Source organism: Desmodus rotundus, chromosome 1, assembly GCF_022682495.2.
Source record: "Desmodus rotundus isolate HL8 chromosome 1, HLdesRot8A.1, whole genome shotgun sequence".
Lineage (NCBI taxonomy): Eukaryota > Metazoa > Chordata > Mammalia > Chiroptera > Phyllostomidae > Desmodus > Desmodus rotundus.
Window position 1 is genome coordinate 200,592,524 of NC_071387.1, and position 23,650 is coordinate 200,616,173.

The 23,650-nt window shown below is 39.9% G+C and overlaps 1 protein-coding gene across 5 annotated transcripts in view; it reads right to left on the reverse strand.

Moving 5' to 3' along the window:
• NADK2 (NAD kinase 2, mitochondrial) overlaps nucleotides 1-22,990 on the reverse strand; it is a 43,336-nt gene extending 20,346 nt beyond the window's left edge. Inside the window, exons 1-6 of one of the 5 annotated variants that reach the window (XM_045186283.3) lie at nucleotides 22,521-22,980; nucleotides 13,546-13,634; nucleotides 12,320-12,408; nucleotides 9,251-9,332; nucleotides 4,616-4,699; nucleotides 3,192-3,328 (exon numbers count right to left, since the gene is read on the reverse strand). In XM_045186283.3, coding sequence (XP_045042218.2) covers nucleotides 3,192-3,328; nucleotides 4,616-4,699; nucleotides 9,251-9,332; nucleotides 12,320-12,408; nucleotides 13,546-13,634; nucleotides 22,521-22,814 — 775 coding nt within the window. In that variant the 5' untranslated portion in view covers nucleotides 22,815-22,980. Of the gene's footprint in view, nucleotides 1-3,191; nucleotides 3,329-4,615; nucleotides 4,700-9,250; nucleotides 9,333-12,319; nucleotides 12,409-13,545; nucleotides 13,635-21,955; nucleotides 22,310-22,520 lie in introns of those variants that run through there. The other 4 variants (XM_053914333.2, XM_053914349.2, XM_053914340.2 and 1 more) reach the window with 4 other exon arrangements.
• Nucleotides 22,991-23,650: the final 660 nt, after the last annotated feature.

Here is a 23,650-nt window from a genome sequence, read left to right on the forward strand (position 1 = left end):
ACTTGTTATGTGAATGAATTATACGAGTATAATGGGTTAATATTACCAGCTCAATCATATAATGTAGTAGAAAGAACTTGACAGAAAGAGGTATATAAAGTTTGATGTGTTTAATCCAATTTGATTGACCTTAGGACTGCAAAACCTGCTAACTTTTGAAACTTAGTTTGGTACTAGTTATATATACATTCTCATACCTGACAGATTTACAATATAAACATAAAAGCTAAAATTTATTGTTTATTTTTCACATTAGGTAATTACTAATTGAATTTGTTTTACATCTCCACACAGATTTTCTACAAATGTCCAACTAACAGTAGATACTCACCAAATATTACTATTAAATCTGAATTGTCACCATCAAAACTGTTACCATGTTTTTCTTTTATATGGTCATGACTTCCCTCTACAACCATTTTTCCTCATCCTAATTTCCCTATCCATATTGCATTTTTATCTGTACTTGCAGAATTTCACCTGAAATCCTTTGTCAAAGGAGGAAGAGAATAAGTAAAATCACTTCAAGTCTCATTAATCATTTTAATTCTGCTTATATGTCCTTTCTTGCTGAGTACCAAACATCACCTACTCACAAAACTGTTCATTTACAACCTGCCTCAACAGGATGCTAAAAAAATGGACTCGATTACCCTTTACTGCCCCCAGCCCCTTCTCTATGGTCACCACCAGTGTTGTCTGTGTCTGGGTTTCTGTTAGCTTTTCCTTCTTATTCATTTGTTTCTTTCAGTTTTTTAACCCATGTATGAGTGAAATTGTACGGTTAACTTTTTCCGTCTTACTTATTTTGGGGTCAAATATTGGTGACAGAAGATCTGATTTTGGGTTGTGGGTATACAACACAATATAGAGATTATGTATCATAAGAATGTACACTTGAAATCTACATAACTTTATTAACCAATGTCACTTCAATAAAGTTATTTAAAAAATAGACTCGATACCAATTAACACTTTTCTGTGCAAAATAACAGGTTACGAAATTAATTAAAATTTGTATTTTTAAATGAGCAAATGTACTGAAAAGTCCTGGCTCCTAAAACTTCCCTTAAGGTTCTCTCCACATTCTCACTGAGTTCCTCCACCCATAAGCTAGAGAAGATCCAACAGAAGACTCTGAGGCCTGAGAAGACGATAGGCGCCGCCGTCTGGAAGCTGCCTGAACACCACTTGGACAGTGAGATGAGCTGAAATAAACTTTCATTATGTTAAGCCACTAAAATTCTGGGAATGTTTATCAAATCCATTCACTTATCCAAATCAATGCAACCAACCTTGAAAATAAGGAAGTTACTAGTTTAAGTGATTAAAAAAATTGTTTTAAATAATAAACTAACCCTACATTCCTTTGACAGTGGTATACAGGTAATAAAAATGAATACTTTGTTAACTTGCATGCAAATACAATCTAGCTAAGTTGGGATAGATTACACTACATACAATGAAAATTTTTGTTTAAAGTTACATCATCCCTTTTTTAAACTGAAAAGTACAAAAAAAAAAAAGTTTTTCTCTCCAGTCTTTTGTTCTAATTAGAAAGCTAAATAAGGGCTCAGTCCTGGCTGGTGTAGTTCAGTGGACTGAGCACATGACTGTGAACCAAAAGGTCAACGGTTCAATTCCCAGTGAGGGCACATGCCTGGGTTGCCGGCCAGGTTCCCAGTTGGAGGCGCATGAGGGGCAACCACACATTGGTGTTTCTCTTCCTCTTTCTCCTCCCCTTCCCCTCTCTATAAAAATAAATAAAATCTTTAAAAAAGGGGGGGGAATCAAACACGGTGATATATTTATAATTTCAAACCTACTCACATATTCAAAGGTCCCAATGGCAGCTTAGCAGGCAATGTTTCCTGCCAACTTGAAGAGAATTTAAATAGGTAATATGAGATATACTTTGAAATCTTCCTCAATTTTGTCTCAGAAAATAAAGCTATCAAAAAAAACAGTCAAAACTAGTTCCTACACATGGTAATATAATTGTTAATAGTAAGTACAGCAATTTCCAGTATTAATATTAAAAATCTGAAAGTATTCTGATTCCAGATTCTTTATATATTAAAAAACCTACTCTAATCACAATCACCACTACTCCTCTCCCACTTCCTCCCTGGAAGCCTGCAGGCGTTTCTTTCCTCCCTCGCGTCCTGACGTTCCTTGTGTCAGACCTTTTACCTTAATTCAAAGACTGGTGCCTAAGTTTTGAGAAACTCTCTTGCATTATTTTTCTTTTAATTTTGAGCATTTTCTCTGTTCTTTTTCTAAAACTACCATAAATCAAATGTGAACACCACCTGGGTATTTACTCAATTTATACATAATTTTGTTTCTATATACACCCTTGTATTATCTCAGTTTATAAGCTAAAAACAGTGAATCCGAGATAAAAGTCTGAGCAATGACTCTCTGAATACCAATCTCCATCTTCCCCGTACGACTGTTGGTAAAAGGAGCCAAATTCTGAACATCTTCTGAATTTCTTTTGGTGCAGGATAAAATAAAACCTCTATCTAAGACTTTTAAGTCTTACTGAATAGTTACTGCAGTCTTTCAAAATCACTAATAGGAATTCATATACATGTAATTACTTAAATTATTTCTAAAATCCAGTAATTTTTTGTCAGGGAGAGAAGGAACATCTTCAAAGCACGACATGAACACACACACAGGGCAGGAACATGCTGACCTGTGAGGCTATAAATCGCCGTGGAAAACTCTGACACAGAGACAGGAAGCAGATATATACAGGGAGCTTTTCCTGGTAAGTTTAGCCAAGAAATGAAACATAGGAGAAAAAATGAATCTATCACTATTATGAAGTCTTCCACTTATTAATTTTATTTCTACTGCTTTATTTTTCCCTTCTGACATTTCAAAGATTAAGGCCAAGAAAATTTCCTTAAATATTGCCTATCCCCTTGGACATTTTATAATCCTTCCCTCATAATCTAGCTTTCAAATCCATCCTAGAAAACATTTTTCTAGAAATATGCTACATTTCTTACTTCAGGGTCTAATAATAAGTTCTACACCTATGGTAGGTCACTGTCCTTTCTTAAATGCTAAAATCCCCATGTAAGTTAATTATAAAGTACTACTTTTAGAAATTAGACATCAAAAGAACTGTTAAGTTAAATATTGCCCCAAACACGTCTCATTCCCAATCCACCTACTTTCATCGTGGACTCTTTCAATATTGAAGGCTCTACTGTGTTGATTCAAACTTAGCTGCTGCTCGTGAAGGTCCACAGGAACGGGGTTTATGCCAGTCCCTTCAAGGTATAACCTGATTCGCTGCCTCCATAACCACCTTAGAAGAATGAATGAAAACCACATTATGTTAGGATAGAATAAATTAAAAATTAGACATTATAACTTCACCAAATTAAAAATTCACTTTAAAAAAACCATTCTAGGAACAAATTATTCCAGAAACCTAAAAAGCACAGGTTCCTGCTTAGAGACAGATTTAGAAGTTTATTTCTCTGTTCAATTATAATGGAAATATTTAATGTCTATAAAATCTCCTACTAATTTGAATTCAAGTCATATTCTTTATCAAGGATCCAGTAAATCCAAGATGCTGAGCTAGATATAATTGTGTTGTGCTCATAGAAAGTATAAGATATGCCCAAAAAAAGGGATTCTGAAACTGAAATAATATTGTTAAGGTGGTCAGATTAGATAAAAATCCTTCACCTTAAACTTAAACGGCATTTTTGGTAAAAGTAAAGAAGAAAAGAATCAGGTTTAATTGATTTCAAAACCAAAAACTGATGTACGAAAAAGCCGATGGGACAGAGTCTACCAGACACGTACACAAAAATATACTCCCACTTGGTAGCTACAGTCATTTGTAGAGGTGCCAAACCTCTGAAATGACTGGAAACGAGAATCATTATTAATGATTCCAGAAGTCAAAAACATATACTACAATTATCCAAATACCCAGAGAAAAAGCTTTCTCAAGCTATAAATTCTAGTCCAAGCCAGGGAGTCAAAGGTGGTGCCACTGGGCTCTCTCTAACATAATCGGCCGACCCCACCTCCACGCCTCCCTCTCCCCTCTCTTCTCAGGGCAGTCTGACCACTGAACAGATTCAGTGAAAGAAATATGGGAAAAACCCATCCTGACTGCCTATGAAACACTTATCATGTAAGACAGCGATCTACCCAAAATCTCAGCAAGGCTGGAGTAAATCGAACCCTGTCATTCTGGATGGGAGAAGATGAGGGTAAGAAATAGAAAACCTCAGCAAATTTGAACACTCGGTTTTAGCCAATAGTTTTAACTATCTTTCTACCACACTGCTAAGAACATGTAACTAGGTTAAGAAAGTGGTGGCACGGCCTCTATCTCACTGCAGGAGAAAAACATCTACTTGAAACTACTTCGTAGGCCAGGTGGCGTTTGTCAGGGTTTCTCTACACAGTTCAACTGGACTAGAAGAAGGTAAGTTAGGTGTGGTTGTGACCCAACTGACGTACTGCTTTTCATGACTACTGCTGTAACTATGGACTAAACCAAATCTTATCTAATTCAGTTTCACCACATTTTAATGGCACGCATTTATTAACAACAGTAAGAAATTCCTACCTGAACTCACCGCGATAGAACTTCTGTAAGGCTTCTGGGAAGGAATGTGTATATCGAACAGGAAGACATAAATGACCCTCAGACCTTTTATTTTAAAGGGGGATTTGGGGTGGTGTAAAGGGAAGAAGAAGAAAAAACACTTAATTCAAAAATCATATATGAAATTTCTTAAAAGTTCTACTCTATACTTAATTTTTTGCCACAAAATTGTATTTTCCACAAGGACAAAATAAGAGCAAATATACAGTTTAAATCCAGCTTTACTGCCATAATATACAATACTAGTTAGTTTCCACATCACAGTGAAACTGAAAAGAACAGTAACTTTGCCACTGATGGACTGCCCTGCCAAATCGTCTAATAGTACAGTGCCGTTTGCACCTCACCTTTGAATGATTTAACTCTGAGCCTTGGGCAAGCCACCTTAACATCAGCTCCTTCATCTCCATGCCATAAAAAAGGCCACCAATCTCAAAACGTTACTCTGAGGAATCACGCTATTGTTATGTGAAAGTGTTCTGAACTATGAATCTTCCAGGGGTAAGTACTGGGGACATAATGCACATGACGACTACAGTTCGCACCGCGTATGGTGTATTTGAAAGCCACCAGCAGAGTAAGTCCTAAGAGTTCTGCTAACAAGGGGGAAAAAACTGTTTTTACTTTTTTTCCTGTGAGAGATGACAGATGCTACCTAAACTTATTGTGGGAATCATTTCACAACGGCAACACAGTCGACGTCATTTAAAATATTCCAAGTCATTAAAAGAAAACTCAGAAAGTTTAATCCAACGTAATGCTTCATTTACTCAAAACAGATCAGGATAAACTCCTTTAAGGAGTTAACAGCATGATGTAGATAGAAGACAGAGTTCTTTTTTCATTTCAAATTACAAAGTGTTAAGATTGCCTACAGGTTGCTACAGGAAGATGAGAGAATGTGGCACCTAGCATGAGGAAAAGTGTCCAGGAAGCTCAATTAGCGTCAGTCCTGAAGGAAAAGTTGAGAATACCCTTCACAAAACACATTCTTGGTAATGCCTGTAAGTTAACTTGTAAGTACGAAGAGCAGGAAAAAAGGTCTTCTTCACAAAGTTGTGACTAGTCAGTATCTTTATCTGAGAGGGTCAACACTGAGGTTTAAAAACTTATGTTTTCTGCAATGCCTTACACAGTGCTAAGTAAATAAAAGGTGTCAACAGTCATTTGACAGAACAAGCCCTGAGGTCAACTGCAGGTCTAAAGCACCCTAGAGAGAAGCAGCTCTTATGAGTGAATCAGACATCAGTTCGGGCTATAAGCATCTGAAAGCCTGACCTGGCCTGGAGGGTACACTTCCAATGTGACTCACTCACAGGGCTGGCAAACCGGTGCTAGCTGTTGGCAAGAGGCCTCAATTCCTCTCCAGTGAGCCTCTCCATGGGGCTGCTGAGGTATCTCACACCACGGTGGCTCACTTACCCCATAATGAGTAATCCAAGAAACTGCAATATGAAGCCACAGTATCATTTAATCCCTAGCCTCGGAATCCACACACTGACACACCATATTCTATTGGTCACATAGGCCAGCCCTGATTGAATATAGAAGGGGGAACCACACAAATAGGTGTAAATACCAGGAAGCTCCTACCTTGAAGGCTGGCTACCACATGCTCTCTCTCTCATTCTGATTATTAAGCATTCAAATGTCACATTTACCAGGCTTAGTAGAATGAGTGCAGAATACAGAAGAGACATGTAGAAATTATGCATTTAATTTAGATGAGTCCACATAAGGGTCTTCCGAGAAGTGGATCCTCCAGCCCCAGTCAAGCCTTCAGATGCCTGAAGCCCAAGCTGGCATCTGACTATAAACTCATGAGAAATGCCAAGCCAACGCCGCCCAGCCAGGCTGCTCCTGAATTCCTGACACACAGAAACCATGACAGACAATCGGTGATTATCATTGCTTTAAGCCTCTAAGTTGTGGCGTGATTTGTTATGCAGCATTTGATACTTAATACACAGGAGAAGAAATTTAAGCTGAGCATTAGCTTCTGGGCTTATTTAAGGTTTGTGAAAGACCATAGTGCTTAAGAAAAGAAATCAGGCAACCTGAATTACTCAACAAGTTAGCAGGCTTAATCCCATTCCTGCCTGAAGGCAAGAAGAGAAACCAAAGGACTTGTAAAAGCTATTATTCTTGGTAAAAATTAGAGAGGCAACACAGTCAATTTAGCATTTCAAAATCCCCACAGCTTATGAGTATTAAGTCATCTTTTTAAAGGAAAATATATTTTAATAAACCATATGAAATATCTAGAATCTCTTAATGATATAAAAATATGCCATTAAGAATTTCTAAAATACATATGCATCAACAATGAGGGCAATCAAAAAATAATACCTGAACCAATGATCTCAATTACTTATGCTTAGGGAATCTTAACTCAGCTAGGTGGGGGTCCTCGCCCTGCTCCCTAAGATCATTTAATTAATCAGTCATTTCAAATTCTTGTTTCCTACTGACTATATAGAATACTATAATAGTGACAGAGAAATTAAAACACAAAGTCCTAGACTCAGAGAATTTAGTCAAATGGAACACAGAAACCAATCAGGGAACAATACGAGGGGATAAGTGCTCTCTGTACAGGGATTTACAGTCAGAGCCCAGGAGAGGCGCCAGCCTGGAATGAGTAAGAACTACTGAAGTGAGAAAGTGGCATTAGCGCTCCAGGCAAAAGCATATACAAAGGCATGAAAAGAACATGGCCTGTTCTTACTCTTTCCAGTCCTGCTATCTTCAATACCAGCAAAGCTCCTCACCAGCAAAACCCTCCATATGCGAGCCTCCACCCACGGCGTTAGCATATATGCTCACACATTACATTTGCACTTAAGAACGGCCTCTAGGGCGGAGGGTGGAGGAATTAGACGAAGGTGGTCCAAAGTGCAAACTTCCAGTGGTAAGTACTGGGGACATAATGTACGACATGATGACTACAGTTTACATGGTGTATTTGAAAGCTACCAGCAGAATAAATCCTAAGAGTTCTGCTAACAGGGGAAAAAAAACTTTTTTTACTTTTTTTTCTGTATCTAAGAGATGATAGATGCTACCTAAAGTTATTGTGGTAATCATTTCACAACATATGTAAGTTAGACCATTATGCAGGGATGCATGTCGATCACAGCTCAATTAAACTGGGAAAAATACAATTCAAAAAAAAGAACAGCTCAATAAAACTGGGAAAAATACAATTCAAAAAAAAGAACAGTCTTTAGAAGGGACTGCAGGCTGTTCCTAGAAGGGCGTCGTCCTTTTTTAACTGAAGAACGTGTGGTATGCGGAAACGAGGCTAGCTGAAACTACAAAAGCACAGAGGCAAGAGCAGATGGTGAAAGACACGTACTATGCTAAGAAATCTGCCATGTACCCAGAAGGTCAAGGACTTCAGTTAAAAGATTTTACCTGAGGAGTGGACACAATCAGATCTATACTTTGGAAAGAACAGGAAGGCACAGTGTAAAGGATGGGTTGAAAAGGGTGAGACTGGAAGCTATTACAATAAAAACAAACTACAAACGTCTGAGCTATGATCAGTAGCAGTGAGAGCAGTGAGGATAGCGAGAGACGGATTCAAAGGTAGGGTCCCTAGAACTTAGACCTAGCTCCTTAGACCAATTTGATGAGAGAGGTGAAGGCTGGGTAATCACAGCTTCGGCACAGGTTATGACTCCGTTCGTCAAGTGTGGAGGGGAAGGGAAAGGAGACAGGTTCCTTTGTAGATACATTACATTGGATAATGCCACTGGATGATTTAAGGAGGGGACGACATAGCTAAAATAGCGTAAGGAAAGGGAAAAAAGGGAGGTAAGGACACAGAATAGTCAAGGGCCAGGTAATATAGTCTTACATGTCACAGTTAAGGTGACCAACTGTCGCACTTTGCCTGGGGCTGACAATCTAGGAAAGTCCCTGACAAAACAAGATGAGACGGTCATCCCAGCCATACTAAAGAATTAGATGTTTTTCTGAGTTAGATGAAGAACCACCATAAGATGCTGAGCAGGGAAGTCATACAACAGTATCAAACTTCCATAAAATGATCACTTCAGCTGCAGTGGGGAGGACAGACTATAAATAAGAGTAAGAAAGGAAGCCGCCTTAAAAAACCAGTGGAGGCATAACCAGGAACGTAGATGAGAGTCGTAAGAAAGGACAGAAGGTGGAACACTATTAACTCATCCCTCTTCAGCAATACCAAAGGTCACTAACACTCACCTGGGTTAAGGGTCAGGTCTATTCTGTCTCAGGTACTACTCCCGAAAAAACAACTACACAGAAGAAAATTCTATTAGAGGTAGAGATCAATTCTACATGCCTAAATTCCATCACTAAATGTTCTGGGAACACAGTTCTTATGTTCATGATAGCCAGGAGCAATGATGCTTCCAGTTAAACATCATGCGCCACAGTCAACTCCTTGGTGCAACAGAACCCAGCAACAATACTGTACAGACAACTAAGAATGTTAAGATGTATCATAAGCAGATACTATGCAAAGCAAATCATAAATGTCTGTATGTATTACACTAACAAAAGCCAAACAAACAAAAACAAAACAAAACAAAACATGTTTTTCCTTACCGTTCCGGATCAGTGTTTACTCCAATAACTGGCTTAAGTCTGTCCAACACTTTACTTGCTGCCAGAAGCATTGTGCCATCACCTGAAGGACAGACAACACCACCGGACTTGTTATAAAACTACCTCATTTGAACACTGGTACTTTTGTTTGAACAATCCCAGCCCCAGCCCATGCTGCTGACTGTCACGGTCTCCTCCATTTCCTCTCTACGCACCACCCCTTTCATTATCTCTCCCATTCTAACCCAAGATTTGTCAACAGTGGCAACATTGATATTTTAGCCCTGGCCAGGTGGCTCAGTTAGTTGAAGTGTGTCCTATACATACCAAAAAGGTTGCTGGTTCAATTCCCGGTGGGGACAAATATGGGAGGCAACCAATTGATGTTTCTCTCTCTCTCTCAAATCAATAAACATATCCTTGTGTGGGGATAAGAAAAGATTTGATATTTTAGGGCAAATAATTCTTTGCGGTAGGGACTATGCTACACATTGTAGGATGGTTAGAAGTATCCCTGGCCTCTCCCCACTGGATGCCTGTAGCATCCCCCAGCTGTGGGCCAGGGTTCTAATCCTATCACTTCTATCAGCTAATCCTCTTTCCTTCTCTCATAACATCAGTCTAAATTCATAAATTATTTTAATGACAGTATGTCCAACAAAGTGTCCAATTTCGAATTTTTCTCTCCAACAAATGCTGCCAATTTAATACTTTAGAAAAAATTAAGTTCACTATTTAACTTAATAATAAAGCTCAGGGGCAAAATAGTAAGTAGATGTATATTGGGGCCACAGAGAAATGGAATCTGCCTAATCTCATTAATCTCTTAAACAACTTCAACTTTTTTTAAAGATTGGCATAACTAAACCAAAATACAACTACCCTTTGACTTCCAGCCAAGATAGAGGCATCTGTAGACACACTGTGCCTCCTCACACAACCAAAACAAGGACAACAACAAATTTAAAAACAAGAAACAACCAGAACTGACAGAAAATCAAACTGTATGGAAGTCCGACACCCAAGGAGTTAAAGAAGAAACATTCATCCAGACTGGTAGGAGGGGCGGAGATGGGCAGCCAGGCAGAGAAGACTTGTGGCAAGGCTGCAGCTAGCAACCCAGCGGCCCCACATTCGTGTGCAGATAAACGGAGAGGAGCAACTGGGGAGTGAGACAGACCACACATTCCAGGGTCCAGCACGGGGAAATAAAGCCTCAAACCTCTGACTGAAAACACCAGTGGGGGTTGAGAAGGCAGCAGGAGAAACTCCCAGAGACACAGGAGAGTTCGTTGGAGAGACCCACAGGGCCCTAGAACGTACACACAAACCCACCCACTCGGGAAGCAGCACCATAAGGGCCCAATTTGACTGTGGGTAGCAAGGGAAGTGACTTGAAAACCAACCCAGAGCTGAGCAAGCGGCACTGTTCCTTCTTGGACCCCTCCCACACAGACAGCGTCACAACAGCAGCCACATGGGTTGCCCTGGCCTGGTGAACACCTAAGGCTCCACCCCTTCCTACATAACAGGCGTGCTGAAACAAAAAAAGAAAAAAAAATGGCCCAAATGAAAGAACAGATCAAACCTTCAGAAAAAATACAACTAAGTGACGAAGAGATAGCCAACCTATCAGATGCACAGTTCAAAGCACTGGTAATCAGGAAGCTCACAGAACTGGTTGAATTTGGTCGCAAATTAGATGACAAAATGAAGGCTATGCTAAGTGAAATACAGGAAAATGTACAGGGAACCAACAGTGATGGGAAAGAAACAGGAACTCAAATCAACGGTGTGGACCAGAAGAAAGAAAGATTCAACCAGAACAGAATGAAGAAACAAGAATTCAAAAAAATGAGGAGAGGCTTAGGAACCTCCAGGATATCTTTAAACATTCCAACATCTGAATCATAGCGGTGCCAGAAGGAGAAGAATAGCCAAGAAATTGAAAACTTATTTGAACAAATAATGAAGGAGAACTTCCCCAATCTGGCAAAGGACATAGACTTCCAGGAAGTCCAGGAAGCTCAGAGAGTCCCAAAGAAGTTGGACCCAAGGAGGAACATACCAAGGCACATCACAGTCACATTAGCCAAGATTAAAGATAAGGAGAGAATCTTAAAACCAGCAAGAGAAAAAGAGACAGTTACCTACAAAAAGAGTGCTCATAAGATTGTCAGCTGATTTCTCAAAAGAAACCTTGCAGGCAAGAAGGGGCTAGAAAGAAGTATTCCAAGTCATGAAAGGCATCCAAGATTAAATCCAAGATTACTCTATCCAGCAAAGCTCTCACTTATAATGGAAGGGCAGATAAAGTGCTTCTCAGATAAGGTCAAGTTCAAGGAGTTCATCATCACCAAGCCCTTATTATATGAAATGTTAAAGGGACTTATCTAAGAAAAAGAAGATAAAAAATATGAACATTAAAATGACAACAAACTCACAGTTATTAACAACCAAACCTAAAACAAAAACAAAAACAAACTAAGCAAACAACTAGACAGGAACAGAATCACAGAAATGGAGATCACATGGAGGGTTATCAGCGGGGAGTGGGTAGGGAGAGAGGGGGAAAAGGTATAGAGAATAAGTAGCAAAAATGGTAGGTAGAAGATAGACAGGGGGAAGTTATGAATAGTATAGGAAAAGTAGAAGCCAAAGAACTTATCTGTATGACCCACGGACATGAACTAAAGGGGGTGAATGTGGGTGGGAGGAGGTGCGTAGGGCAGAGGGGAATAAAGGGAAGGAAATGGGACAACTGTAATAGCATAATCAGTAAAATATATTTTTAAAAAACCTAATCCTTTGAATCATACTTGAAGTTAAACGCACAGCTTGAATAGACACACGGAAATATGCACATGGAACCTCACAGTAACATGATTCACTTAAAAAGGGAAATGCTACATAAAACAGATCTTTTTAAACCTGACTCTAGAAATCCAAAACTCTGCCTTATGGGAGGACTCTGCAGGCTTCATCACAGCTAGACCACAGGGTATTTGGAGTGTGACTATTAAGGAGCATTTCTGTAGTCCCACTTCTTTATCTCGGTAAAACTATTACCTCCTGCAGCTATGACAGCATCTGCCCATCGAACCGTTTCTTCATCATATTCTCTCCTCTTCACTAGACGCACCTCAATGCCCTCATTCCTGAGATAAAACACAAAGTACGGGTTATACAGAAGTTCCACTGACAACTTAAAGGAGTATGTTTTCTGAGAGGCAGATCATTACAATGGAAACGTAAACTGAACAATTTTGTTTTATAAACAAATTTATGTTTAGCTTTGTAAAGTAAGCTTCATTTTATTTTAATTGCAGCAGCCAATTCACTGTAAGTCCGGAGGCATACGAACAAACTGAAAGTGAATGCTTTTTCCACTTTCTCTACATCTGATGTTAAAATTCATTAATACAAAAATGGCCCAGAAGACTAACAGCTTGAGACATAGTTTTTAAATTATAAAACTGAATAGCCATTATTTTAAATCCAATAAATATTCACTGAGTGCCAGACACTGAAATAGTAACTAAACTAATTTCTAATTTGCACCTTCTCACACTGATTCTCCTGTATACACATAAACATACTCACTAACTACACTGAGCACCAAATTAATTGAGTTTCTATAATGCTACTTTAGACATTCAAATAATAACAAACACCCATATAATTCAGTATTGTTTAAGAAATAAAACATTACACATACAGTTGAAGCCTGCTCTGTACAGAAATAGCCCTTTGTAGAAAAACCACTTCTCGGACAGGCCAAATAACTGAAAATCTGTGAAATTTTCAGAGTACAATAAAAATTTCCTTAGAAACACTATATCAGGTCCATTAACCACCATATCATTTTCTGAAAGTGATTTTATAATGGCAGTCTTTACTGAAAACCTAATGATTGCCCTGGCCGGTATGGCTCAGTTAGCTGGGCATCATCCCAAACTTAAAGGTCGCAGGTTCAGTCTGACTCCCAGTCGGAGCACATACCTGGGTTGCAGGTTCAGTGCCTCCGCTCCTGCCACCTCCCCACCTCACACCCGCCCCTGGTTCAGGGGGTGATGTCAGTTTAGAGGGGGATGCCGTGGCACAAACAGAAGGCAACCAATCAATGTCTCTCTCATACCAATGTTTCTCTCGCTCTCCTTCTCCCTCCCTTCCTCTCTCTAAAAAACAAAAAATTTTAAAAACTGAAAAAAAAAAAAATGATTAGCTTCTAGTTAGGGAAAAACTGGAATTCCTGAATACAAAAGCCCACCCAAAATCCAATCCCACAGACTTACCGTAAACTATCTAGAATATGCTCAACATTTTTGGTGTGAATATGATGTCGTTCAAGCAGTCCACTGTAGCTAGAGCCTTTCAATGCAAGCTGCATCAAAACAAAATAAGTTTTGTCTTATTAGATGATATGTAGTACATATAATGTATTTCCTTAAAAAGTCCTACGTAAAACAGAATGAGGTTTTATGTGAAAACACATTGTAATGACTATTTGTGAAACTTAAGTTTAAACTGCACTAGAAAGTCTGATTTCAGAAAAATCACAAAACCAAATACATTGTTTCCTGAATCAAGTAGTCAACGGGCTCTCATAATCTGCATGTTTTAAAACTGGAGTGTTTCATCTTTTAAATGAATGTTTAACATATTGCATATGGCTACTGGAAGATCCAAGATAAACTAATATTTTAGAAGGCAGTTGACTTTTGTTCCACTTGGATCTACAGCCCTCTTGGGCTTAGACTCATGAACTCTGTTTGGTATGTACCCGCCTCAAGCCAAACAAAGGGCAGGTTAGCTCCCTGAATGGGTAACTTTTAGATACAAAGACAAGTTATCTTTCAAGAATTATCTCTCCCAATCTATTGGAACATTTTATAATGTCACCTTCTTACCTTTAATACTCTCCTTTTAAAGTATATCTTCTAAATAATCCATAAAGTAAAATGTTAGGGGAGAAATTTAGGAATATCCTCAATGAATGTCCATCTAAATCACCAAATAGGAAATTTATCCACTAGAATACATACTAGAATTAAAAGCATGTTACTTCCTTCCATCTCCAAGTTCCCTTATACCTTGCCTCTTTACGATACAGACTCAGCTTTAAGTACCTGTCTAAAATGCAGTCCTAAATATATTTTGTTTTAAATCATTACTCATGATTATAAAGTAAAACCAATTTTAGATAATATTTTTAGTAATATGTATTTCACTTTTTAAAATGGTTACAAAATAACACAACATGAAAGATGACAAAGAAAATTTTAATTAAATAGAATTTTGTTACCCCAAGACAACCTGTATTAATTATATTTGACACACACCTTCCCAATCTTTTGTTTGTAAGTACTGAGTTAAGAGTTTCGAAAGAGGAGCACAGGACCCACTTGGCTATTTGAACATTAATACATAGATGGTAAGTCACAAAGATACAATAGATGAGACAGCCTGTGCAACAGTTTAACGCCCTGCCCTAAGTCTCATATTTAGACAGGGCACACCAATAACACATTTTTTTTTTAAAGGAAAGCAGTGACCAAGATAATAATTAGATAAACTTTCATTTGCTTATTTAATCAACAAATCAACATGAAGCAGGTTTGGAAAACAACTCTAAAAGTAGAATTTCTGAGTATGAATGCACATAGCATTAACATTCAGATTATCATTACTCAACTACAGATTCACTAAAACTACACTACCTCCCTCTCAATGAATACGGACACAATGCTTTCACAATGCTTTTCTTCTCTACTCTCTCCCTGGGGACTCTCTAGTTTAAGGCTTTCTTTAATGCTGATGACTCCCAAATGCTATCTCTAACTTGCTGGCCTAACTTTAGGACTCCAAATGAATGCACCCAACAATGCATTAACATCTTTCTCTGGATATCTGATAGGCGTCTCAACCTACCGTGGTCAATTCACGATTTTCTAGCAGATTAGTTACCATGCTATAATGGCCCAATAATTGTCTCTCATAGGCCCATCTTGAGAGTGAACACTACACAGCTAGAAATTGAGCTCTAAAAATTAAATTTATTAATTCAAATATTTGAGCGCCCACTACTGTGTTCACTTAAACATTAGTTGAGCTCAATCAAATGAGCACTAAAAACTGTGAAGGACAATGGAGAACTAATTCAATTGTACAGCAAGTCAAATTTACTGCTTCTAATCCACTATAAATAAAACTTCCACCAAAACGAATTTATTCCAAATACAAACTTTAAAAACTTGTTTTACCTCAGTTGAGTGTTACTACTTCGTACGCCACGTAATTTCGACAAAAGCTCAGTAAGGGAAGGGAACACGTAAGAAATGCATACGCTTTCGAGACAATGAGTTTGACACGTATAAACTCACTAGTCATAATTTAAGTACTCTTGACAGCTGACACGCTTAACTAAATGGTAGACTGTTACTCAAAACTGCCTTAAAAGGATCAGTGACATCTAATTAACACCTGGAAAGTAAACTACACTCACCTAGCATGATCAGGCCTAGTACAATGAACCCGAAGTATTTCTTTGGATACACTTAGTGTTTATCTCGGATCACTTCTATTCCACTTACCCTTTCTCCCAGGCTCTCACCTTCACTTTTCCCATCGTTATCGTCCTCCCTCCACATCCATCTTCTGAATTCTATTTCCCTATTCCCTGATATGTTGGTATTGTTCAAGTTTCCATCTTTGGCTTTCCTTTTTAAAAAAATTTTTATTGTTGTTCAGTTACAGTTGCCCCCGTTCTTCCTCCATTACTCTCCCCTCCCTACCCACCCTCCCACATTCAATCCCCCCTCCCCCACCGTCGTCTTTGTCCCTGGGTCCTTTATACCCGTTCCTTGGCTTTCTCATCTGCCCCCACTCCCTTTTCCTTGCCTCCCCACTCTGGAGACTTGGTCTACCAAGCACACACCAGTAACTGAGATCTGTGCTACATTTAAGGCTTTCTCTCGAGCTACAGGCTCAAATTTTCAAACCCGCCCAAAGGTAAATCAAATACATCTCCCCCAAACCATCTAAATCTGATCACACATCCCTACTTCACATGTGCTCTCCTGAGCCCCATGTATCAGTTAGTAATACTTCCCTTTACCTAGTCAACAGAATAAATCCAGGTAGCCCCTTTAATTTCCCCCTTACACTCAATCTCCACAGCCAGTCACGAAGGCCAATAACGAAAATGTGTTAAAACTTTCTCCAATCTGTCCTTTACATTCACGAAGCCACTGCTTGAGTTCTGGACATCAGCTCTTATCTAGTTTTATGAAATAGCCTGCTTCTAGAGTTTCTCAACTAGTTCCTTCTTTAAGTTTTATTTCCCATTATCTCAACCTAACCACCACCACCAGAAGCCTGCTTTCAAACCAGTCCCAGAACGCTGTCTCAGAAACACTGACCCTCATCACTCCCCTCCGGTGGGAAAAAGAGAGTAGGGGAGAGCAGGGGCTGTATTCCATCACTGTAAAGTGGAAAACCACCCCAAGGTGAAACCAGCCCCTTCACAGGACACAGAACACCTTTACAAGGGCCCGCCTGCCTGCTGAGCCTCAGTACACTTCCTCTTGAACAATGACTGCCAAACTACCCTTACAGTGGTTGCCAGGGCAACCTAATGATCACAGCCAGCATTATCAAAGAGAAAATAAACTGCACTGCATGCAACAAGGCTAAATTGTCTCGTGTTATCTTTTATTTTAAATATGAGTATATGAAATACATCTAAGTCATGATGTAAATTTTTTGGCTGTGGATTGCAGTAAAAAACGTTTTGAGTTCTTTTCGCCGGCATAAAAAATTAACTTTCCCACTACCTTGCTTGTATTGTTCTCTCCCCATCATATATGTATTCCTCCTTATTCTTCAATATTTAATTCAAATATCCTAAAATGAAAAGATGCCATTTCACTTTCAACACATTGCCAAAAATATAAGTCTACAAAGTACTGATAACAATGTAGGGAATCAGAGTCGTTCATGCTTATGGAAAATTTATTTGTACTTCTAATTGCAGCATTTTTTAAATAGTAGGAACACTTGAAACTTAATTATCCGATCAGTGGAATACTATAAACAGTTAAAATAAACTAGTACATATTAACACAGATAAGCTTCAAAACCAATAGTGAAGAAAAGCAAATTTCTAAAGAATAGGCACATATTCTAAAGAATACGATATTATCGATGTAACTTTTTAAAAACAATGTTATACTTTTTATGGACACAGTCATATTAATAAATATATAACCTATGCATGTGGAAAGTGTATGTAACAAGGTTAGTGGTAATCTCTACGGAGACAGGAAATGAAAAATCAGAAGGATGGGGCTTTAACTATAACTACAATATATCCTTTAAAAATAGCTGAAGTAAATATGGCAAAATAAATATCTTTTAAGTCTACACAGTTCTATACGCAGGTGTCTAGTTATTTTTTGGAAGTTTTCTACATGGTAGAAATATCTCATAACTGAAAATCTACACCTTAAAAAGATCACTAAAAAGTTTACTTAAAAGTTAAAGTATTCAAAGGTCTTCTTTTAGCCTCCCCTTCATTCCTGCCTTTCCCCAAATTATTCTCTCCCTTCTCTGTATTCCCATGGACCACTTATAGTTATAACACGATTTAGTAAGAAGATGCAGCCCTTGCCCTTAAGTCTAAAGAAAGAGCCACAGATTACACTCTAAAGTGGAAGGCTCAAAACCCTAAGTATTACGAAATACAGCAAAGAACACCTAACACAACCTTAGTGGCCAGAGAGAGGCATGGCAAGGTTCCTAAGGATGGCTACTGAAAGTAAAGGGGACTGCAAAAATGAAGACACTGAGTGATGTAAATAAAACCACCCTGAAATACCATTTTCACCTGCCAGGTTGGCAAAGACCCCAAATTACAATAAATTGTCTATGATAAAACAAGCACCTTCATTGCTGGTGAAGGTGTACACTGGTATAGCCTCTAAGGGAAGCAATTTGGCAATACTAAAATTCCAGCCCTGGCCAGTGTGACTCAGTTGGTTGAAGCATCGATCTGTAAACTAAAAGGACCCAAGTTCGATTCCTAGTCAGGGCACATGCCTACGCTGCAGGTTCAAGAGGCACATCAATGGTTCCTTCTACCTCACTCTCCTACCCTTCCCCTCTCTCTAAAATCAGTAAGCATGTCCTCAGGTGTGGATAAAATCAATTAATTTAAAAAATTTTTCAAATGCACATGACTTTTGGCTAAGCAATTCCACTTTTAGGTCTCTATCTTAGGAACTGATAGGAATTAACACATGTAGAAATTAACACAAATGTTATTAACACAAATGTAGGAATTAACACAAATGTTATTCATTACAGGATATATTTTAATAAATTAAGGCATCTGCACACAATGAAATAATATACATATTAAAAAAAGAACAAAGAATAGCTCAAATAAATATTGAGCAAAATGGGATGAGACGAAATATTTCACTGTGTTGATTTGTATGTATAAATTATTTCTGGAAAGAAAGAGAAAAACTGATCAGAAATGAAGTTTAACAGGTAGACAGGAGCCAGTTCACAAAGGGACTTTTTTGGCAGCTAAGGATCATGTAGGTTCACCTACAGGAGTGTTTTCAAAGTGTGACCTGGGGACCACTTGCAAACCTGAAGAGCCTATTTTTAAAATGCTGAGTCAGCAACCTTTAAGGGCATGGTTCAGAAAGGCGGAGTCTGGGAGTTCTCCACAAAGTGAATCACAATCTTGGGAAGAGTTGGGGGGGGGGGCAAGGAAAGAACTAAGTAAGGTTCAGGCATCTTCACTTTAACAAATTCCCTAGGTGACTCTACAGGTTATGGGAGCTTTTGAGGAGTTCTCAGCAGAAGAGTAAAGTGGCCAGATGTTCACTTCAGATACACCACACTGGTGCCTGGGTCTGCAAGATTTGAGAGAGGTGAGGTTTCTGTTAGAAGGCTCTGGCAGTATCCCAGATCGGGTTCTTTAACTTGATAAATACTCATATTGCGTACACTATATTCACTGTACTCCATGCGGCAAAAGTATTGTCTGTCCAAGAACTACACAACCTAAGCTACACTACTGTTTGCAGAAAACAGAGTAAGGGAAACAAATTCCAAAGCACTACATCTCTCATATCTGTTAACATACAATAACTAGGTATAGTTAAATCCTGTAATAGAGGGACTGTTAGATGAAATTATCTCTTTCTGAAAATAATTTTTTTTAAATACTATAAATGAGAACCATTAAAGGGACTTTGCAGCTGGGGGAGTAGACGGTGGACACTGCTCATTTCTCACTTAGTATATATCAAAATATTTTTTAATTAAAACCTTTTATTTTTATGTTTATAAGGCATGTTTATGGTGTCAACAACCTTTCCTATTTTTAAAATGCTGCTTTAAACAACAGCTTTGATTCATCTAAAGGTCTAATTTGTGAGTCTCTTGGACTGTTAATAACAGTTCTGCATTTGCCAACAGCTACATCTCTTATGATGTAATAATGGTTTAACTAATCCTTGCCAAGGTCATGAGCCAAGAGGGAGAAAATTCTTGACTAGAAATCCTCAATTCACAAGAAAAGTCATTGATCAGTTAGGGGAAGGCAAAAGCAAGACTTAAAAATTAAGCCATGTAACATATATGAAAGAAAAACTGAAATTCAAACTTTGGTGAAATTCAAAGGATGTACATCTTTTATACATACTTTATCAACTAAAAAGTATTTCCTTTAATTGTTTGCATTTCTACAATGTGAGGGGGAAAAAATAAGGCTTCAGGATAGAAAATTATACTGGCATTCCATCCCTCATCTTCCCTTTGTATTTTAACACCTAATGTAAGTAACTTAATTGAGACCTATTAGCAACAAAACCACCACAATCACTACCGAAAAAAGAGAACCCTTTTTATAAACTTCATGTTACCGCGACACTATAGACAAAGAAACCACCAGACCCAAAGACTCAAATGAGCACTTGGCCACTCTCTTTTATACCCAATTCACATGACTCCTGTACTTTAGTATCTTTTACCCCCAATAAAGTAGCAAACAATATTAATCATCTTTCCACTCCTAATACAGAATCCCATTTTAGAACAACTTCACACAGTCTAGTATTCTTTGGCCTTTTCCTGATATCTGGTCTGGGAATCCACCTAATTGCTCTTCCATTCTGAATAATGACCTTAATATAAATGACAAAACTAACCCAGTAAAATTTAATTGAAATAACAACTATTTCAAAACTGTGTGTTCGATAGTCCAGAAGTTTTACTTCAAAGTTTTCTTATTCCGAACAGCATTACCTAGCGATAGACAAATATTTACCTATTAGAGATTTCTCTTCAGATACTGAGTGGGCACACTAAGCAGTTGGATTTTTAAAAACTTACTGATTTGCCTACATTTAAAAAGTTTTCATTAGTGGCAATCTATTTCACAGGTCCAAGGATTAATCTAATTCAGATGCCACCCCTTCTCTAGAGGCCTTGAAAAAGTTCACTAAGTACAAAATGCCAGCCTTTCTAGGTGGGGCCTGGGAGGCTATCCAGTCCAACCCTGGTATGTCACATACTGAACGAGGTAAAAGCACATTGAAAACTGATAATACTACACACACACAAAATTTTTTCACCCATGAGTCCCAAATTAAAAAGACTTATAGGAAATTAACCACACAGAATCTGGGCGTAATACTCCAATCTCCTAACCCCCAATCCCACACTCTTTAAAACCCCAATCAAGCGTACCAATTGTTGTGGGTGGCTTCTGTAAAGTTGTGTGAAGAACATATTTATGGGTATACAGCATTTGACAATTTCTAAAAAGATCTTGTAAAATTAGGAGGACAGTCCAAGGGGTGTACATTTTTCTCAAAATAGAAACACCTGCTTCTGATATTGTTATTCTCCGCCTCACCCCCAATTCCACACCATAACACAAACTTTACTCCAACCTTCTGTTCAACCTGTTTGTTGGTTGCCTCTTTTAAAGAAGGCTATTTTCTGTCAATTGCTACATTCAAACATTTAGGAAGAAGAAACACATTTGCACCCAGCACTTCATCACATGCATGCAGGGTCCCTCTTCAACTAACTCATCGAAAAATTAAGAAGTTTAATGCCGAAGAGTACTTAAGCAAAGATGATTTAAATTTTATTTGGATTCATCTACAAAATATGACAAAAATATGCTGAAAATTACAAACCAGCAGTTTAGAACGGGCCGTCTACTCTTCTACAGAATTCTACCAAGATTAGGATTATAGGCGATTAATTCCAAAGCCTTTTGTTGCAGTGTCAACAATTAGAAATTGCCAATGGAGATCTGTCTAGACATATTGTTCATGGAAGCATCCTCATTCTCCCTTCCTACAGCTGGTGGATGCGGACATGGGATCAATACTTTCAAAAAAAGAGGGAAGGGGGATAATATTCAGAGTTTCTTCTTTGGATGGATTTATATACCTTGTAAAAATATTAATAAGTGTCTATACCAAATATAGTCTTTTGTGCACGTATTGCTACATTATAGACATCAGCTCTTTATTTCATAATTACAAGGTTTGGCTACCCTTTGTCTTGACCTTTCTACTTAATAACATATATTCAAAGTGAAATTTACTCCCTCGCTCTTCCCAGCACCAAAGACACGTGCGCTTTTAAAACCTACTGTTGCACCCTTACCAGACCACTAGGTTCCAGCATGGAAAAGGCTCACCCCGACCAGCTTTACGGAGTGTCCGGGGACAGTCCTGCGGAGTAAAAGGGGGTGTGTCCGCGGTACCTTCGCCCAGGGCCCAGGCAACGGCGCCCGGGGTCCTGCTTTCTCGGGGTGAGCTCCTTCCAGAAAGCCCAGGCGTCAGTCACAGGCCAACCTTTCTTGGGGCTGCTGTTGCTATTCCCAATAAGGGGGTGGGGTGGCAGGGTATAAATGAATCCAAATCCCTCCGACTGTGGGAGCTTCTTGTCCCCCATCCACAGCTTCCTCGAGACGCCCCCGCTTTGGGGATGTCTGCACGAAGTGACCCTCTTCCTCTCTAGCGCTCTCTCGCTTTCTCTCTCTCTCTCTCTCTCTCTCTCTCTCTCGCACACGCGCGCGCGCGCGCGCACACACACACACACACACACACACACACAGGCAAGGGGTGGGAGGGATTCACGAGCAAAGCCGGGAGTGGGGGCCGCGAGCATCTAGGGTGCCTGCGGAAGATTTTGGCCCAGACACAGGACGAGGGCTGCGGGAACCCACCAGCTGCTTCAGGTCCTCCTCCGAGAGCTCCGCATAACGGTAGCGCTGCTGCTCGAACTCATACCGGGTGGTTTTGGCCACCACCACTACCCGGGACGGGCGGAAGCCACCGTCAGGGCGACTGCCACAGCCCGCCAGCTCGCGTGGGTGCCCCAAGTGCCGCCAGCCGTCCCCGTCACCACTGAGCCGCGGTCGTGCGGGGGGGCCTCCCGCGCTCGGGCCCCTCAGCGCCGCCACTCGGCCGCCCGCTACGCGACGACAGCTGCCCAGCAGGAAGCCTCGGTAGCAAGTCATAGCGCCTGGCGGAGGTTACAGGCAAGCCCGGGCTCCCGCCTCCGCTCCCGCCCCAGGTGTGCCCGCTGCCCGCGCCAGCCCAGCCTCTAACTTCGCGCCGGACGGCCAGAGGTTAAATGCAGGGCCCTGCGTGGCCAGCGCCGCGAGGGGCACATGCCCAGACGTAGACGGGGGCGGAGAAAGGCAGCCGACTGGAAGGGGGAAGAGCCCACGGGAGGTAAAGGTAGGCGGGGAAGAGCCGGAGGCCTCAGGATGGTGGGTTTTATTTGTTTGTGTATGCATTTCCATCCACGCCTGCGCAGAGGCCTCTTCTCCGCTCGAGAGTCAACTTCCCGCTCCACCCCCTTTCCTGCGGGAGAGCCAACTCTGTCAGCCAATCAGCCCCCTTCCAACTCTGTCAGCCAATCGGAGCTCGCTGCGGTTTCGGAGCCCGAGCAGCTGCGGAGATTGGCTGCGGTCACGGGAAGGGCTAGGATTCTATTTGGTGGTGGAGCTGCCCTAAGGAATCCAGCTGGAACCGGTCTGAGGCCACGAGGGGGCTGCGGGTGGGGCGGGAAGGGTTGGGCCACGTATCTCAATGCGTCTGTTCTGACCTTTTTCATAGTTGCACTTAACACCAGACCACGTAAGTCTAGACCATTTCATTATTGCTCATGCGACTAGACCCTTTGTTAGTTCATTCAACCAACTCATGTTGGATGGCTGACACTTACAATGCTGGGCCATGGGCTGAGCACACCTTCCCAGGACCAACTGCTCAATTTGTAGGGCAAAATGAAAATGCGAAGCCCCTTGTTCAGAAATGATTAGAAATTGCAAGAGCGCGAGTAAGCTGA